Genomic DNA, 17,609 nt, shown 5'->3' with positions numbered 1-17,609 from the left:
TGAAGAAACAGTTTGAGGCTCCAAACAACAGTCAGCACCATATCAATTTAGTTTGAATACAGTTGATATTTTTTCTTTTATTAAATAGCTGACAAGCTGTTATTTATTTACACTTGCATTTCTGTCAAAACTCACACTTAAAGAGATACTTTCAGTATATACTTTTCAGTCCAGCTCTGTGTCATCTTTGTGTGGGCAGTGTGTAGATAAACGGTGCGTGGCTTACCTAGCAGCCGTGGTCTGCTGAAATTGTGTCATGGAGGTCCGCCGAGATCTGCTGCGTCGCTTTGCTCTGCTCCGTGCGCTATGGCCAACGGCCATGACACAGAGCTGGACTGAAATTGTCAAAGTATCCCTTTAAGTGTTTTGTCAGCAATGCTACTGTAAATAAACTGGGTCACTAATGCTACTGTAAATAAACTGGGTCAGCAATGCTACTGTAAATAAACTGGGTATAAATCCTTTGGACAGTGTGTGAGCTATTTCATAAAAAAGAAAAGTAGTAGTCAAATGTATTCAAGGTAATTGGTGTGTGGAAGCAACACACCTTTCATCTGCACACACTGCCCACACTGCCATGACACAGAGCTGCATTTGAATTGGCTCTTTAAACACTACACCAGACACAAAAAAACACTTGAGTTTGGAGGAGATTTTATTTAAAAAAAAATACATAATGAAAGCACTACAGAACTTAACAGACAGGAACCCGCCTGGTAATCAATTCAATAAAAAAACTGAAAAGGTTATATTATAAAAAGTTGCATCATATTTTCATTTATCAGTTTAAATAAAGGTTATACAGTGCTAAAGGAAAGGTTTGTGAAGTAAACTTCAAGTTGTGTTGTGTTGGGTGTGGAGACGATCTAAGGCTGCGGGGGGGGGACTCTGCTTCATGTGGAGTTTCTCTCCTGTTAAATCGGTCCTTCACACCTTTTTTAAATACACACATACTTTGAGGCGACTGGTCATTTGGGTCAAGTGGAGCAAAGCCCCACCTGTAGGCAGCAGAAAAAAAGTGTGGTTGAAGTTGTACAGAGAATTTAGAAATGAATATAATTCTGGATTAATGCATGACATAAAACATCTGTGGTTGCTGCTGGTATGTAACATTATTCTAGAGTCTAAGTTTTAAAATGGTGTTACAAGTGTTTGGCTCGAGAGGCCACTATGTGGGGATAGCCCCCACTCTCACAGTGTCATGTGCCCAGAGTGCAGGAAAACAGAATTACACACACACACAAAGCCGGTAACCGGTAGCTTGTCAGAGAAGATGTTTTTTTTTTTTTTGCTTCCCTGTGTGTGTTAGTCGGAGGGGATGGTACCTGGTCAAGAACAGGCTTTCAGGATCTCGAGCAGCTTTCTGGGAGGATTACAGAACGTGAAAGCAGCAGGACACACCAGTAAAATTGGGCTGGCTCTGCAGAGAAAACACCGGTACTACATGCTGTAGTCAGTTTCCTATTACAGAGGCGTTGTCCTGATCCGCAGCCTGTCTGACCGGACTGTACTCCAGGGCCAAGTCCACCTCCAGATAGTCAGCCTGGCCGCTGTCCTGAGACATTTTCTCCTCTTCTTCTTCTTCTTCTTCTATGCTCCTGCCTTTCTCTTGGTTTCTGCTCCGTCTTTGGCACATGCCAGACTTGGCGGGGCCGACCAGAGCCAGGCAAATGGCGCTGAGGCCCATGCCCGCCGCACAGGAGTAGAAGGCAGCGCCGTAGTTCTTGGTGACATCCACCAACACACCTGGAAGATCAGACAGCTGTTAGGAAGGTACCCCGGACAGGTTCAAGGATGAGTGCAGTCAGAGAGAAGGCAAGGCGTAACAGTAGCAGACGGGGCTGCACGATATGAGGGGAAAACGTGATTTGCGATAACGTCGAATATCCCGATAACGATATTACTTGTGATAAATAAATAGATATTAAAATGGTTTCAGTTCTGCTTCTTCCAGTATTCTAAAATACAAGACATTGCTTGTTGAATTGTTGAATTAAAAAAAATAAAAAATTATTGAACATTTGAATTGAATATAAAAGGCACCACTAAAAAAAGACATTTTAAAGTGCAGTTTTCTGCGGACATTTTCTTTCAACTAACACAAATAAACTTTCTTTTCAATGTGTCGCAGCCTTTTGCGATGTGTTTATATCTGATCAGTTGATATCTGATGACGATTTAAAAAAAATAAATAATAAAAAAATAAAGATATATTGTGCAGCCCTATTAGCAGATATTTTACCTCCAAGGGGTGGCCCTGCCAGCCCAGCAAAGCTCTGGATGAAGACGTACACTCCCACAGATGAAGCCATCTTCTCGATGCCCACCACGTCCTCCTCCGCCAGCATGGGGATGTGAGTGGAGCCTACGGTGCCCATGAAGTAGCCATAGAGGGCGCAGCAGACCACCAGGCCCCAGAACTCCCACACTATCGTGAAGGCCACCAGCACCAGGCACAGCAGAACCACACAGCCCAGCAGCACCGAGATCTTCCTGCACCGGACTCTGTTCAACACCAGCCCGATGGACAGGCGGCCGAAGATCTCGGCCACGGCCATCACAGAGAGCATGTAGGAGGCCATGCTGGGCTCCACGCCCCGGCTCTTGCTCAGCTCGATGATGTAGAGCTGCGGGGCGAAGAAGCCCAGTGTGGCAAACAAGCCGAACAGGGAGTAACAGATAAAGGCCCTGTCTTTAAGCACAGAGAAGTCCAGAAGTTTGGGCCTGGAAGGATGGAGAGGACCTGCCTCATCCATCTCCTTGCCTGGGGTGGGAGGTGTGGACAGAGATGGCTCCCTGCCCTCTTGGTCCTGCACCTCCCACTCCTTCAGAGCCTTGCTTTCATCACCTGCAGTCCTCAGGTCTCCGTCTGAAGTAGAGAGGGAGTTGACACCCGAGTCCCCTGAACCCTGGGAGACCCCTGAGCTGATGGAGGTCCTGGTTTGCTCGTTCTCCAGCTCGTAAGCAGTCTGCAGCTGCTTCAGAGAGAGAGACCCATTGTCTGATTCACTGTCCTCCTTCGCAGGCTCTGGCTCGATAATGATTGGACGGAGGAGAAGCCCAAAGCCAATCACAGAAGCCTGTATGGTGCCGAGGATGACCAGACAGTAGCGCCAGCCAATGTGTTCCTTCAGTATAGTGAAAGCTGTGGACAGAGGACAGAATGGGTTAAAACTGTATTACATACTCAAGGTCCACTTACTACTTTGCTCTGGAGTTTTTAACCGCATCTCACTGTTGTCCTCAGTAGATGGGGTTGCTCCGTTGTCATCATGCTAAAGTTTCACCTACTACATGACTAGTCCATTAGTCCACTAAACCGCTATTGGGGTGCTGTGGGCAGTAGTCCACTACTCTACAGTAGTTAATGTGTACCCTAACACCAAAGCCTGTATATTGATGATTCATTCAACCAGGAGTGGCATCATTAAGTCTGTATTTACTGTGGTTAGGTCTCTTTCTTTCTTTCTTTCTTTCTCCCCAACTAGCAGCATCAGGCAATGGCTGCCCACTCAGAGTCAGGGTCTGCCTGAGGTTAAAAGGAAGCTAGACTATCTGTCCAGTCTGAGTTTTCTGTTGCTCAAAAACAACTTTTGAACGTACACGTGTTCCACCAAAACAAGTTCCTTCCCGAGGACTATTTTGCCGAGGCACTGTTGCACCGTTGCTCCGTGCGGTGCTTAGACGATTGTGATTGGTTTAAAGAAATGCCAATAAACAAGAGCATAGGGCTGGACGAAAATGTATCGCCATCGAAATTCTGAAGCCGTTATTGACGTGTTTTCCCCATGACGATAATTTCGATAATTTACTTCTGTTGATGGGCCTACCTTCTCCTTAAAAACATTCTGCCACACGTGCAGGGTCCGAAATGAACACTCGCCAGTCGCCAGATGCGGGGGCGGGCCGACATGCATACACGCAAACACTGGCGCACACACCAGCCACCAGCCCCTACCTTCTCTTTACTGATAGCTAGCGTTTAACTCAGGCTAATTAATTAGCTAGTAAGCGCCGATTTTTGGCAGCCAGCCTTCCAAATGAAAGCACGATGAAATTAAATGTTAACTGACAAGCAAGAAAGAGTCTCAGTTCACCCGTCCGGGAGACTCTGACCCACTTTCCGCATGCCATGTACCGGTGCGTTGTCGGACACACTCAGCCACTTTCCACAGCACACAAGTCCGAGCCTGTCTCCAGCGCTTGATTTTAGGTCATATCGTGCAGCCCTACCAGAGCACGTTTGTTCTCCCATCCCGGAATGTCGTGTGGACTAGCCAGACCTTCCTCCGCTGCGCCAAAGCTGAACACTCACCTGGAGCAAATGCGAATACGGCGAAGGATTCCCCGGAGGAAGCGACAGAGGTAACGAGGGCCCGGCGTCTGGAGAAGTACTGGGCGAGGATGGTGACTGTGGGAAGGAAGCTGAAGCAGTAGCCGAGGCCTGTTAACAAAGGAGAGAAAGAGGGGACATGACAGCCACTGGCCCAAAGGGTAGGAACACTGCAGTGGCCAGTGGGCTGGGTCAAAGGTCAAGGTGTCAGGTCCCTCCTTTGTCAGAGGTGGCAGGCTGCGTGAGATGACTCAGCTTTGCTACAGTTGATGCTGAAAGACAAAAGGCCTGTATAGACAAAATAAGAGAGAGGGGAAGGGGTTCTACAGTTAGCTGTGGTCCATGTTAGAGGCACACACGATAATCACAGTAGGAGAGCTACTGTAACTAAAACTCATTTCATCTTCAGCCTCATCCATCATCTATTACTATTGTCATTCAGTCCATTTATTCCTTCCATTCAGTGCATTTATTCCTTCCTCCCCAGCCATTTCCAGTTTCGTCAATCCTCATCTGAAATGGAAGTTTTGTGGGGTTTTTTGGGGGGACTATTTGAATGCACCAGTTATTTCCTGCTCTGCTCTGGGCTTTCACGCCTTAGAGAATAAAGAGAGCGGAGTAGACCCCACTGCGTGGTGTTTAGAAGAGGCTGATCACCTCTCAGTCATTGGACAGTTCTGGAAGAAACAGATTGATTCAGATTTTGTTGGTGACACTGGAGACCCTTCAGTTCATTCACTACAGGCTGTTGGACAAGACAAACACATCTGCAACAGCAATACGGTCATTCTGCATGTCACAATCAGACAGACAGACAGATGTGAAGTAGATGAGCTTATGGTGGTCTGACTGTGGTAAGTACCTGAGACAACACCGATGGTGACGTACATCTCGTTGATGGAGTTGGTGAAGGCGGAGCTGATGGTTCCCAGGCTGATGAGGAAGCCCCCCATCATCACCACGCAGCGGCAGCCGAAGCGGTTGCTCAGCATCGTGGACAGGGGGGCTGGGGTGGGCGTGAGAGATGGTCAACAGTCATCAGTCATAATAATCCTTTCACCTCAGTTACATATTAGTTGCACAATAACTCGCCGATCAACTCAACGATAAACTGTTCAACAGAATGATTGGTGTTATTACTGTGCAGACTGGCTGCAGACTGTACATGCATATGAATGGTGTACAGTTACAAGTGTACAAGTAAAACACTTTATTCATAATTAAGTTAGGGATTATTAGTCCAGTCTTAGCTGCTGTGCAGAAACTAGACCTCACTATGTTTACGTGCACAAAATAAACCTGGTTACTCAAAGAACTCAGGTTACAAAGGTGTTAGTCTATATCCACGATGTTCCACTTCCAAGATTGGAAATTCCGCTGGATGTCACTCTTTACGGATGTCCCGTTACCTTCCCTTTTTTTTTGTGGTTCCTTGTGTGCGATTTCTGAGGACTATGGTTAACCGCTCCTCAGATCTCTGCAGGGTAAATCCAGACAGCTAGCTAGACTATCTGTTCAATCTGAGTTTTCTGTTGCACGACTAAAACTACTTTTGAACGTACACGTTCCACCAAAACAAGTTCCTTCCCGAGGCTATTTTGCAGAGGCACCGCGGGCTCCATCCAGAGTTTAGCACCGCCAAAATGATTGTGATTGGTTTAATTAATTACATTACGATCCAAAATCAATTAATTAAATCCAAGAATTGATCTTAGTCTGTATCATGTGAAACTAGAAGACATAAGGAATCCATTGGTACCAACTATGTCATGTTAGCTTGTCTGTAAGGGGGTTAAATAACGCTCCAAAGATGGGCCACATTTTTGGCTCATTTTTTATTGTGTTCATTTTAAATATAAAGTACATTAATGTAACTGCTTTGGGGTCAGTTCTTAATGTAAACACTGATACTTTTAAGAATGCAGCAGGTTAGAGGGAACCTTCTACAATTGTAGAATCTCTTTCATATCCTAGCAAAATTGGTATTGTAACTGAAATGTTCCTAGCCTACTAGATATAGAATCGAAAATAACATTGAATTGGGAATAAAATCCATGATAAAAACTCCGTATGAAGTCACTGTCATGCGCGTCTGGCACTTTGTAAAAAGCCGTACAAAAGAAGGAAACACACATGAGTAAAGCTTAAGTGGCTTACCAGTGAAGGTAAAGATGAAGACACAGATGGAAATAACCCAGGACACTCGGCTGTTGCTCTCCCCAAACTCTTCCATCAGATCCTGGAGGAAGACCCCCAGGCTCTTGAGGGTCCCATAGGTGCAGACCTCCACGAAGAAGAAGGCCATGGCCACAGCCCAGCCCCAGCCTCCATCGGGCACCTCTGGGTAAACTTTTGGACCCAAACAATGCTGGGAATGGGGCATCGTCATGGCTACAGCAGGCCACCTGGAGGAAGACACAGAGTTGACGTGAGTTGAAATCCTACTTGAAGTTGAATTTGTTTAAAACCTTGTCGAAACATTGGTTTAATCTTCTACAATCCAATATTATATTAACACAAAGTGAAAATATCGATTCATATAGTCATCTTAAGGATGTGCCTTTAATTTGAAATTCCCACTCCCACTATATCTATTCTTTTTATCAAAAAGAGTAGTTTGTTTTTAATTTACATCTGGACGTCTGGAAGAGCTCAGTAATGACATTGTCAAGTCATATTTGAGTTGCTGGGATCGGGACATCCCTATTAAAATGGGCTCATGTATCAATCGCAGGCCCCTGAGTTGAATCAAATCAAAATTGTTTCGTGGCAGACTTTATGATATCAGTAAATATTGTGTCGTTGTCCAAAGAATCAATATAATACTCTATTGTGATAAAACGTGTGATTTGAGAGCACTGTGACTGAAACTAGGACTGTCACGACCATGTTTCTATCAGCGTCATTAAAGACTTAATTGTCTTTTATTCTGTTCAGTTTATGCCACACAGTGCTGTTGTGTCCGGCTTTGCAACTTGACCCATTTAGTTTATCTAATTATATGATTTTCACAAAAATGATTGGATGGAAACAGAGTAGCGTTGGGATAGGGTTCATTTCAGGAATATGTCCGTGCACAGTGAGAGCAGATTGGTGTTGGCGATTGAGGCAGTAAAGTTGTCAGTAAACAAAGGCTCCCCTGTGAGTCTCCAGACGAGGCCTGGAAGCTGAAGCAGGGAACAGTAAACACTGTCTAGCAAACTATTTGAAGAGTCATTGAACCTCCTTTGCCAGCGATCGCGTCATTGAGATGAGCAGCCATTGAACAAAATGGATTTACGACTGAAGAGGAACTTTCCCCAGAGCCTATACTATAACCTATAATGAAAATAACTATTAGCTGTAGACCGACACAAGCTAAGATTTTGACACTATAGACCAGTTGAAAGACTGGCAGTGTGAGCCCGTCATCGCTCAGTCAGGTAGTGTGGAGCATTACAGCACTGTGAAAAACTCTTCCTCTTATATTGCACATTTCAATATCTTTATCATTAGTTTCCTGTTAGGTTTGATTTTGTCTTACATTTGCACTATTTAGAATGTATTACTGTATTGTACATATTACTTATCTTTTTTATTTATATATTATCTTTCTGAATCTTAAATTTAAATCTTTAAATTTAATTTTTTTTTTAATCTTTTTGTCTATATTTCTTATCTTTTATATTATACTTGTTGTACGTGTCCTTATTGCACCGTGGGTCGGAGGGAAACGTTTTTTTTCAATTGATCTGTAGGTCTGGGCGTACTGCAGAATTGACAATGAAGTTGACTTGACTTGACTAGAGAGAGAGATGCCCTGGTCACGCTTTTAGCCTCCGGTACCGATTACCAATCATCATCGGGCAATGTCTGCCGATAAAGGGCCAATTCCAATCTTTTTCGCGTTGTTTGGTTTAGTCATAGCAGCTGATGTAGCTGTATTATAGTCAAAGATCCTCTATGCTAAAGCTAGCGCATTTCAAGCAGAGCCAATGGTATGAAACGGTCCAAACTTCCTGTCTCCTAAACGGGGCGTGGCCTCGTTTGAACGTGTAGTGAACGTCGTGTGGATGAAAAGTTATATATTTGTATAATTTATTATGTTCTTTTGCCAACGTTAGATATTTACACAGCTAAAAGACATATTTAGCATCGCGGAGATTGGTTTTGTTAGGGCGTTCACGGACGTTAGCTGTCGTTAGCTTCTCTGCGTTGCCAGGTCTGGCGAGAGTTTGGTCCTGAGACAGAAACCGGTCTCAAACAAAGTGCCATGTTAGTGTCAGAATGTTCTGGAGATATGTGGCTTGTGAAAAATGGCTCCAATATGTACTTGGGTGACTAGGGGGCGAAAGAATCGCTCATGATCTGTGTTCACGTTCACTTCTCCCGTTGGAATCAACAAACTCAGGACCTGCTGCTAGTCTCCTAAAGAGGCGCGGCCGTGGCGGAGCCCACGTGACACAGAGACAGGAAACTACTCTGAGTAGGGGCGTCTCGGGTCTAAACAGTCTCTGTTATAGTAATGGCCTGTTTGTAGTGTATTGGGATCTCCACCAGGTGGCAGTGTAACCGGCAATATAATGGTGTCCCTCTATTTTAGGCCTATGGATAAGAATCATAAGTCAGTCTTGTTTCTTATACCCTTTTCCCACCAAAAATGTGTGCATAAATGTGAGTTTTTGAACAGGAAAAGCTGCTAATGATAGACGGACTCCTTTCCCATTTCAAGTAGACGAGTGTGCGTTTGATTTAGTTTGTTCTGGTGTGTTACGTTGGACGTCACAAACACGCAGGCAAACCGGTGTTAACTTCTCCTGCTACAGCTTACGGTGCACAAAACTGCAAACTCTGCTGTACCGTTCTTATTATACATCCACGTGCCGTGTATTCACTTGATATCTTCTCCTGAACTTAAACTCTCCTCTGCTCCAACCGCTCGCCCTGTGAGAAAACAGGTGGTACACCCAATAACGCGCCTGCTCCCGGATTTCAAAACAGACCATAAATGGCGCGTTATTTATCCTGAGCAGTACAGCGAACCGGCGACTCTCAAAGTCTTGTAGTGGGAACTTAGCTTTAAGGGCTGAGAAACAGTCACCAGCTGGGACCAGTACGAACAACAATGTGAGCTGATAACACACAAACACACAAGCTATCTACACACACACACACACACACACCGGTTTGTACTCAAACACAGCGCAGGATAGGTGCCCTCCTTCACCTCAGGCTATCGCCTCCATTATGAAACAATTATGTCATATCCCCCAGACAAGTATAGGCATAGCCTATCTAAAATACTGTTGAACTCCGATTTCAGATAGTGATATGATATGGTTACGTCATCCTGTGTAAGGAAGAGGCACAAAAAAAAAGAAGCTTTAAAGCTGCAGCGGGTAGTAGATTTTCTAAAGCCTCTCTATGTATATAATGTATACGACATATTAAGTAACATGTATGTATTGTTTTATTTCATTCGATTCTATTCTAGTTTAAATATTTGCATGTATGTTCTGAAGGGGCTACAACTTAAGTTTCATTGTGAAACCCTGCGTTGTAAAATGAATGACCCTTGTCACCGTGTCATCCTAAAATGGATTAGCGCTAATGGCCACTGGCTGAGGGCCCTAAAAGTCAATGGCGCTATAAAGATCATTCTGTCAATTTCCTTGTACGTGTACACGTACTTGGCCAATAAAGCTGATTGTGACAAGAATAGCACTAATACCAGCTTTTATGATTACACTTTTTTTTTTTTTAATATGCACAATTACTGTATATTACATTACATTATTTAAAATAGATTTAGAAGATTTAAATGTTTATATAGCTTTTTATATAGTATATGGAAAGGTCAGGGAGGAAGGAGTGGGCGTGGCTTAGCCCCTCTTCCTTTTGAAGAATGACCGGAAAGGGGAGGGGGATAGGAGCACAGTTACAATGTAATTTAAAATCTGCTTTAAAAAGAATGTAATATGTAATATATGTTTATTCAGCATGTTTGTTTTGTCCATATGTGCTCGTGCTGTGTTTCCCCAAGTGGTAGGCCAGGTCTCAGCTGGCTCAAATATCAAACTCCGCCTATGGTCTTACATGATCTTATCTCTGTAGTTCAGTGACTTTTCTTGGCATCAAATGAGTCACTGTACAGCCGAGAATTACACACGAACAAAGGAACATTTTGAACGCACTTGCTTTGCGATTGAACACGTTTCTAAGAACATTTTAGACCGCAGTGCAGTGGAGGAGGGATGATGTCATGACGGGGAGCACGCAGGCAGTCAGTCAGGCTACAGCTCGGGCGCCTGGTTAGCTCAGCAGGTTGAGCGCGCGCGCGCCCATACACAGAGGCGCAGTCCTCGACGCAGCGGTCGCCTGTTCGACCCCACCGGCGGCCCCTTTTTCCGCATGTCTTTCGCCCGCTCTCTTCTCTTTCAAGTCTAAGCTGTCCTGTCACAATAAAGCCCCGAACATAAAAAAAACCAACTAAACTAACACTAAAAAAAGAGCCTAGGCTAACTTTGCAGCTCTCCACACGGCTGGGTTGACACATGAAAATTAGCCACATTTACATAGCCCATTTGGTTGGTTTCAGGTGAAATCGTCTACGTGTCTGAATGTCGGTAGTAGCTTAGCAATTGGTTGACATAAATGTGTCAACGTAACATCGCTGAGTTCTGGCTCGTTATTCTCAGACACCAGAAAAACGACATAGCGTGGTTTTCATCTCTTCATCCGGAGTGCCGTTTTCTAATGAAGCGGAACAGCTTTGGCTGCTGCCGCGGTGCTCCCACGGACGGTGAGCGGAGCGGAGGCTCGGCAGCATCACACAGCTCGAGTTGCCAGGTTGACGTAATTTACTTACCGGCAGTTGACTAGAGAGGTTGGGAGAGCAGCCTTCTCGTGTAACAAAGCCAGTTTTTTTTTTTTTTCTCCTCGTCATGTCATTGTCTCTCTATGATGTTACGTTATATTGCCAAGCAATACTTTACGTAGACAATTCTTTCTTTAAAAAAAAATGGTAGCCTAATATGTAAGCTAGCTAGCCTCCTCCTCCTGCTAGGCTAAATAAAATAGTGAAATAGTAAAAGCCGAAATTGCTTCATCTATCACGACTGCAGCAGCCGCATCTTTTTGTCTGCAGTGAATCAGTTCCTGTCTGTTTTGGCAGGTCTTTACTGGCTCGAGCCGGTATTCAAACGCGGCTGCGCAAATCCCATGAACGCGCAGGGCGTCCCTAGTGAGAACAGACTGTAGCCTAAACTGTAGACTGTGACGCACACACACACACACACACACACACACACACACACACACACACACACACACACACACACACACACACACACACACACACACTCACTCAACTGGAATGAACCTAATCTATGAACCGGCTACAATACACGTGCGCTTTGTAGGACTCGCATAAACTATAAACACCTAAATAAGATAAGCAGCATGTGATGGGAATCATATAGTCTACCTGTTTGTAACTTTTGATATGTCATTTCGTATCTGGCTTATTTCTTTGACGTTGCAAAGAATTCATAGAATCTGGGGCTTTACATATAACTCATCTCATGTGAGTTATTAGTTAATTGTGACTGTGAATGATTTGAGCACGCACACCTAGCATGAACAATATTTTCGCATGGGAATGCTACCTTTACGCATTTTATTTTCGGACATGAATGCAGCTTCAGCTGGTGCGTGCCCTTTTTTTTTTTTTAGAGTTCATGCGCGTGTAAACCGGCCGCGGGGATCAACAGGTTTATTCCAGTGTGTGTGTGTGTGTGTGTGTGTGTGTGTGTGTGTGTGTGTGTGTGTGTGTGTGTGTGTGTGTGTGTGTGTGTGTGTGTGTGTGTGTGTGTGTGTGTGTGTGTGTGTACTTCCTCTTGTACTAGAACATATATAAGTACAGTATGTGAAAATGTGGAAGGACTGAAGAGAGACGCAAAAAACTGCTATAAAGGATTCTTTTTTTTTTTTTTTTTTTTCTTCTTCAAGCATGTGAGAATTTGCATGCAAGTATAAGGAAGTTTTGGGCCAAGACTAGTTGGGCTACCTTTGCCAAACCCTGTGAGTCACACCATTGATTAAAAGGAAATTTATACACAACATAGGCTAAGCTAAAATCCCCTTTTCATAGACGCACACAATAGAGCTCCCTGGTTACGCTCTGCCCACAAACAGCTAACGTGCAGATGGGATAACTGAAAATATATGTTCTTACATAAATGGAATTTGACCAAACAGGTGCGAGAATGTCATTATAAAACTTCCTGACCTTTTCAGAACAAAATTCTGGATTTCATTTAAATACAATCTTTACTTAGCACATGTTTAGAAGTGTTGATAAATGCCATATCAAATTTTAGCCTGCATTTATTTCTGTATAATTTATAAATGACTCACGTGTTTCTCAGCTGTGACTGATCCTCTGCTTTATGTTTGAGCATTCAGAAGTGCCCTGACCTTAAATACTTTTCAGTTTGTGACAGCGCCAGGGGTGTGTCTAAAGGGTGGCCAGACAAGTTCCTGCCCTGATATCTGATTGGTCCACCCAGGTGCCACCTCAAAACCAAATGTCATTATTGGTTAAGAAGCGGTCGGCCTGCATCTTCTCCATCAGTCCTGGAGACTTGATAGCCTGACAAGCCAGACCCACATCAAGACGTTGGGTCTGGGAACTCACCATTGGCAGGGCTCAATCCGAGGCTCAATAAACGGTTGTCTTTCAAATTCCCTCTGCACGTAATAGGATAGCGCTACAACCAGGCAGAGCAACAAAGAAGGTAGCGGAGGTAGTTGATAGATTCAACTTTTGCCGTATCGGGTCGGCAAAACTCCAAACACATCTTGCTTTTTTTTAAGAATGATTTCTGTGCCGTTCTTTGTTCTTTTCGCAAAGAAAAGCTTAACTCCAAGTCTTCCAGAAGAAGCCCGCCCACCGACTCTATACACGATGTGATTGGCCTGACCAGAGTTTGGTTTTTCCAGCTCACAAGGCAACGGAGAGTGCCTAGACCCCCCTGGCTGCAAAATAATTTTGCTGCCGCTAGGGTGCGTCTAGATTTCTAGGCTCTAGACTAGACCCAGCTATGAAAAAAATATATCCTTTTAATTTCCAAAAGGGTCTCTACTAATGTGAGCTTTCATTTACCATTCAACACTGACATGATGATGTTGAAACAAGTATCTTGTCATATCTGGCCGTTTCATGTGTGACGATCATTGCAGGCCACGACTTGTCAGCTGAAGTCACGAAGGACCCACGGGATCTCGCGGATTCTCGTATGATCGCGCGATATATAACGGGATGTGGTTTCTATAAACGGAACCACAAAACCAGCAACAGTTTGACTTCAGGCCTGTCTCCGCCCCATTATGACGTTTTCGAGGCGTAGTTAAGGGAAATACGATCCGCCGTGAGCACTGTGTATTTTATTTTGAAAATTAACCGGGTGTTTTATTTTGTTTCTGTGCTCGACTTCCTGTCCCGCACAATCTGCCCTGTGCTGAATCGCCGCGGAGCTCTCGGTGCGGATCCGCAGACATTCCGCAGTTGGTGGAAATTGAAAATGCGCCACGTCCTTTTCCTATATTTTCTAGATAAGGGTAGGATGTCAACTTTCATTGGTTGTTGCTGAAAGAGTAAAACGTTTAATATAATTTCTCGTGATCTGCAGCGTGTGGACCTACTTTTTACTTTCTACTTTTTTTTTCTCCTGTTCATACACTTTTTAATTTCAGTCGGCTTTTTTTTTTTCACGCGAGAATCGGAAGTATCAAGACTCCTCTAACTGAAGGCCAAACCAAGTTCGTTATGTCTTGTATTGAGGTCCTTGGGAGGCTTCGCCTTCCTATTTAAGATTTAAGACTGCTTTGCTGTACAAACTGAATAATGTAACACTGGTCCAAAACAACCAGGGTGTCTGAATGTTTCTCCTACATGTAACTATCAACTTCACGATGACATTTTGACTATCTCCTCATACTTCTTAAATTTGAATCCTCCTTGGCTCACAATATCTTTAATTTTGTGTCTTTTTTTTTCTTCTTCTTTTTCCATCTTGTGTGTTTTGTGATTTAAATCCCTGGAATGGCGTGTGAAAAAAACAACTACAATATTGTTGGACAAAATTGAAACTATCGGAGACTTGCCCAACGCCCCAGAAACCGGGGGTTCCATTCTTTTACTATTGACTTTGAACTTAAGATTGTTTTCTTGTTCTCTTCTCTTCTCCCCCGGGACCTTTTGTCTTTGTCTTTTCTCGGCAGTAGGTTGTCCCTCAGGGTGTGAGGTTCCAGCTGGTTATTGTGTTTTTTTTTTTTTTCATACTCGTGAGTTATGTCATAGGTACAAGGCTGTACCGATAAAGGGAAATACAAAGTGAGGAGGCTAGCTACAGAACAATAACCTGCGATATTTGCTGTACACCCTGTTTTGTTTTCAGGGCTCATTGAAGTAGTTTGCAGTCTGCAAAAAAAGCAGAAATGAAAACATGTAGGGCTGCAGTCGAAAAGTCAAAAAAAAAAGCTTTTATGTCCTTTTCCTAACCACCTTTCCTTAACCTCAATGTAAAACGTCATGAGGTCAAAGAAATATGTGAAAATAATGAGAAACTTTAAAATATTGACTTCGTATCTCAAAATAATGAGAATGTATTTCGAAATATTGACTTAATATCTCAAAAAATAATTCTATATTGTATTTAAAAATGGCGGGTTTGTACAGGATGTCCCGTATCCCGCTAGTGAAGATTTTCTCTGTCCAATCAGTGGTCTGCTGTGTTTTAACTCTACCTTTTTATTATCTGTTTAGCTCACTTGGAACCTTTAAGGAAGCCATGTTGGCTCTTTCACTATCCTGGTTATAGTACTAAGGCTACATCTACATCGCTACATTTTGTTTTGAGCCAAAAGTGATCACCGTGCACAAAGTTTGTATGTTTTTATCTCCAGTAGAAGAACTAATATCTGTCCAAACCTCATATCTCCTCAACATTCTGGTATACATAAACGGGAGGCAGCGTGGCGACTCCGCCCACTGCTGGTGGTTGCCATGGTAACGCTAGTACCTAAGTCTCAGAGAACGAGACGTCGTGACCGATGAGACCCAATCAAGAGGAGAAACGTTGGCGTCAGTGTCGGTGTTGCCGAAGGTCTCCGTTTGCGGCGGTTGAGACGGCAACACAACCCCGCAGATTCTAAACCAAAACGGGTCAGAAGTGTTTCCAAATGTCTCCGGTTTAGGGGGTCGGAAACGCCAGAGCAGGGGGAATGAGAGGGGGAAACACCAGAGCAGGGGGAATGAGAGGGGGAAACGCCAGAGCAGCAGGAATGAGAGGGGGAAAAACCAGAGCAGGGGGGAATGAGAGGGGAAACACCAGAGCAGGGGGGAATGAGAGGGGAAAAACCAGAGCAGGAGGAATGAGAGGGAAACACCAGAGCAGGGGGAATGAGAAGGGGAAACACCAGAGCAGGGGGAATGAGAGGGGGAAAAACCAGAGCAGGGGGAATGAGAGGGGGAAACACCAGAGCAGGGGGAATGAGAGGGGGAAACACCAGAGCAGGGGGAATGAGAAGGGGAAACACCAGAGCAGGGGGAATGAGAGGGGGAAAAACCAGAGCAGGAGGAATGAGAGGGGGAACGTAGCAGAAGATATGAGTTTTTAAACCAAATGTAGCAATGTAAACGTAGCCTAAGAGTAGTCTTCAAAGTTGACTCTTTCGTCTTTTACCCTAAACGAGTCCAGTGGCACGACTTTTGCTGGAGTAGAATACTGTAGCATTGGTTTAGCCACATAACCAGGTTGGCCATTTTTGGGGTTTAAATCTTATAAACATCACAACAAAAGCCCAGTGTGCTGTGCTGTTGTAATTAGTCAGAGCTTAGAATGGTCCGAACATTGAACAGATCGCTGTACACGGCAACGCCTGTGGTCAGCGGCTGTAAATGTTGTGAAATGTTTGACTTGGGACTGACCTCGCTTAACATAACCATAAACACCCGTCAACATGTACGTCAGTCATTCAAATCTAATTCATAAGCTCCTTTTATCAATGCAAAAATGAATTCCATGAAATAAAAATAACACGAGACAAATTCTTTGCTTTGCATAGGTTCATTCTTGTGTTCATTTCTTTGTTTCTTTCACTTGTTTTGGTCTTGTGCAATTAGTAAAATACTTTTACTCTTTTACAAATGATAATAGGCACACACACACATATACAGTACATACACACCTTCTGAAATGTATCCAGGAGGCATACACCGAAACATCTAATACATGTCAATGCAGTTAAATACAATACAGAATTAAAATGAAAACGATTCAATTCTTTATCATGGACGTGAACTAAAAATATTATTAATGACAAAAATAAACACGTTGCTACAATAATGCAACTTACTAAAAAATATTTGTCAAGTAAAAAAAAAATGCTATGAACATTGTGGTTATAGTTCTGCTCCAGCATGCAGCTCATACTTTCATAAAACACTCGTTGAAGACAACCCTCCCTGATTCATTTTGAAGTAGTCGACAGCATCTACACGTTAAAGGTCCCATGGCATGAACATTTCACTTTATGAGGATTTTTTTTTTAACATTAATGAGTTCTCCCAGCCTGCCTATGGTCCCCCAGTGGCTAGAAATGGCGATAGGTGTAAACCGAGCTCTGGGTATCCTGCTCTGCCTTTGAGAAAATGAAAGCTCAGATGGGCCGATCTGGAATCTTCCCTTTATGATGTCATAAGGGGAAAGGTTACCTCCCCTTTCTCTACTTTTCCCACCCAGAGAATTTGGCCCGCGCATGAGAAAGAGAGAGACATCATGGCTTTCAAACGAGCAAAATGGCAGTTGGTCAAGGCCACACCCCACCCTCCACCTTGCCCCCCCTCTCTCCTTCTCAATAGCATTTAAAGCTACAGACACAGAAATGGCACATCCTAAGGAAAGCTCATTGTGGGACTGGCTCTAGTGGCTGTAATTCTGCACCAAGGCTGAATTTCGGGAAAGAGACTTCAGATACAGTATTAGGGGACCACTAAGGTCTATATAAAAGAGACTTCAGATACAGTATTAGGGGACCACTGATGCCTATATAAAAGCATCCAAAAAGCAGCATGTCATAGGACCTTTTAAGAAATGTCCTTTCAGTTCACCGTTGATGTTTGGAAACTCAACAGCAAGCTGGAAGGAAGTTCAGAGGTACTAACGTTGCTGTGACAAAATTAGAAGTGTCTTTGCAACACAATCATTATGTAACACGAGGACCAGATTGTGGC

At 43.7% G+C, this 17,609-nt stretch overlaps 1 protein-coding gene across 2 annotated transcripts; it reads right to left on the bottom strand.

Annotated features, from left to right (window-relative positions):
• Positions 1-637: 637 nt before the first annotated feature.
• On the bottom strand, positions 638-12,746 carry slc16a6b (solute carrier family 16 member 6b). Of its 2 annotated transcripts, none has more exons than XM_028599222.1 (6): positions 12,731-12,746; positions 6,491-6,738; positions 5,196-5,339; positions 4,316-4,444; positions 2,243-3,145; positions 638-1,746 (listed from the first exon to the last, which is right to left on the bottom strand). In XM_028599222.1, the coding sequence occupies exons 2-6, from the start codon at positions 6,720-6,722 to the stop codon at positions 1,454-1,456; spliced, it is 1,701 nt and encodes a 566-aa protein (XP_028455023.1). In that variant the 5' UTR covers positions 6,723-6,738; positions 12,731-12,746; the 3' UTR covers positions 638-1,453. The 2 variants fall into 2 exon arrangements, with proteins under 2 accessions (XP_028455023.1, XP_028455021.1); XM_028599220.1 differs by lacking the exon at positions 12,731-12,746 and adding an exon at positions 11,181-11,534.
• Positions 12,747-17,609: the final 4,863 nt, after the last annotated feature.

This window comes from Perca flavescens, chromosome 15, assembly GCF_004354835.1.
Source record: "Perca flavescens isolate YP-PL-M2 chromosome 15, PFLA_1.0, whole genome shotgun sequence".
In the NCBI taxonomy this organism is placed as follows: Eukaryota; Metazoa; Chordata; class Actinopteri; order Perciformes; family Percidae; genus Perca; species Perca flavescens.
Note: the sequence above shows the minus strand (reverse complement) of the source record. Positions and strands in the feature narration are given on the sequence as shown.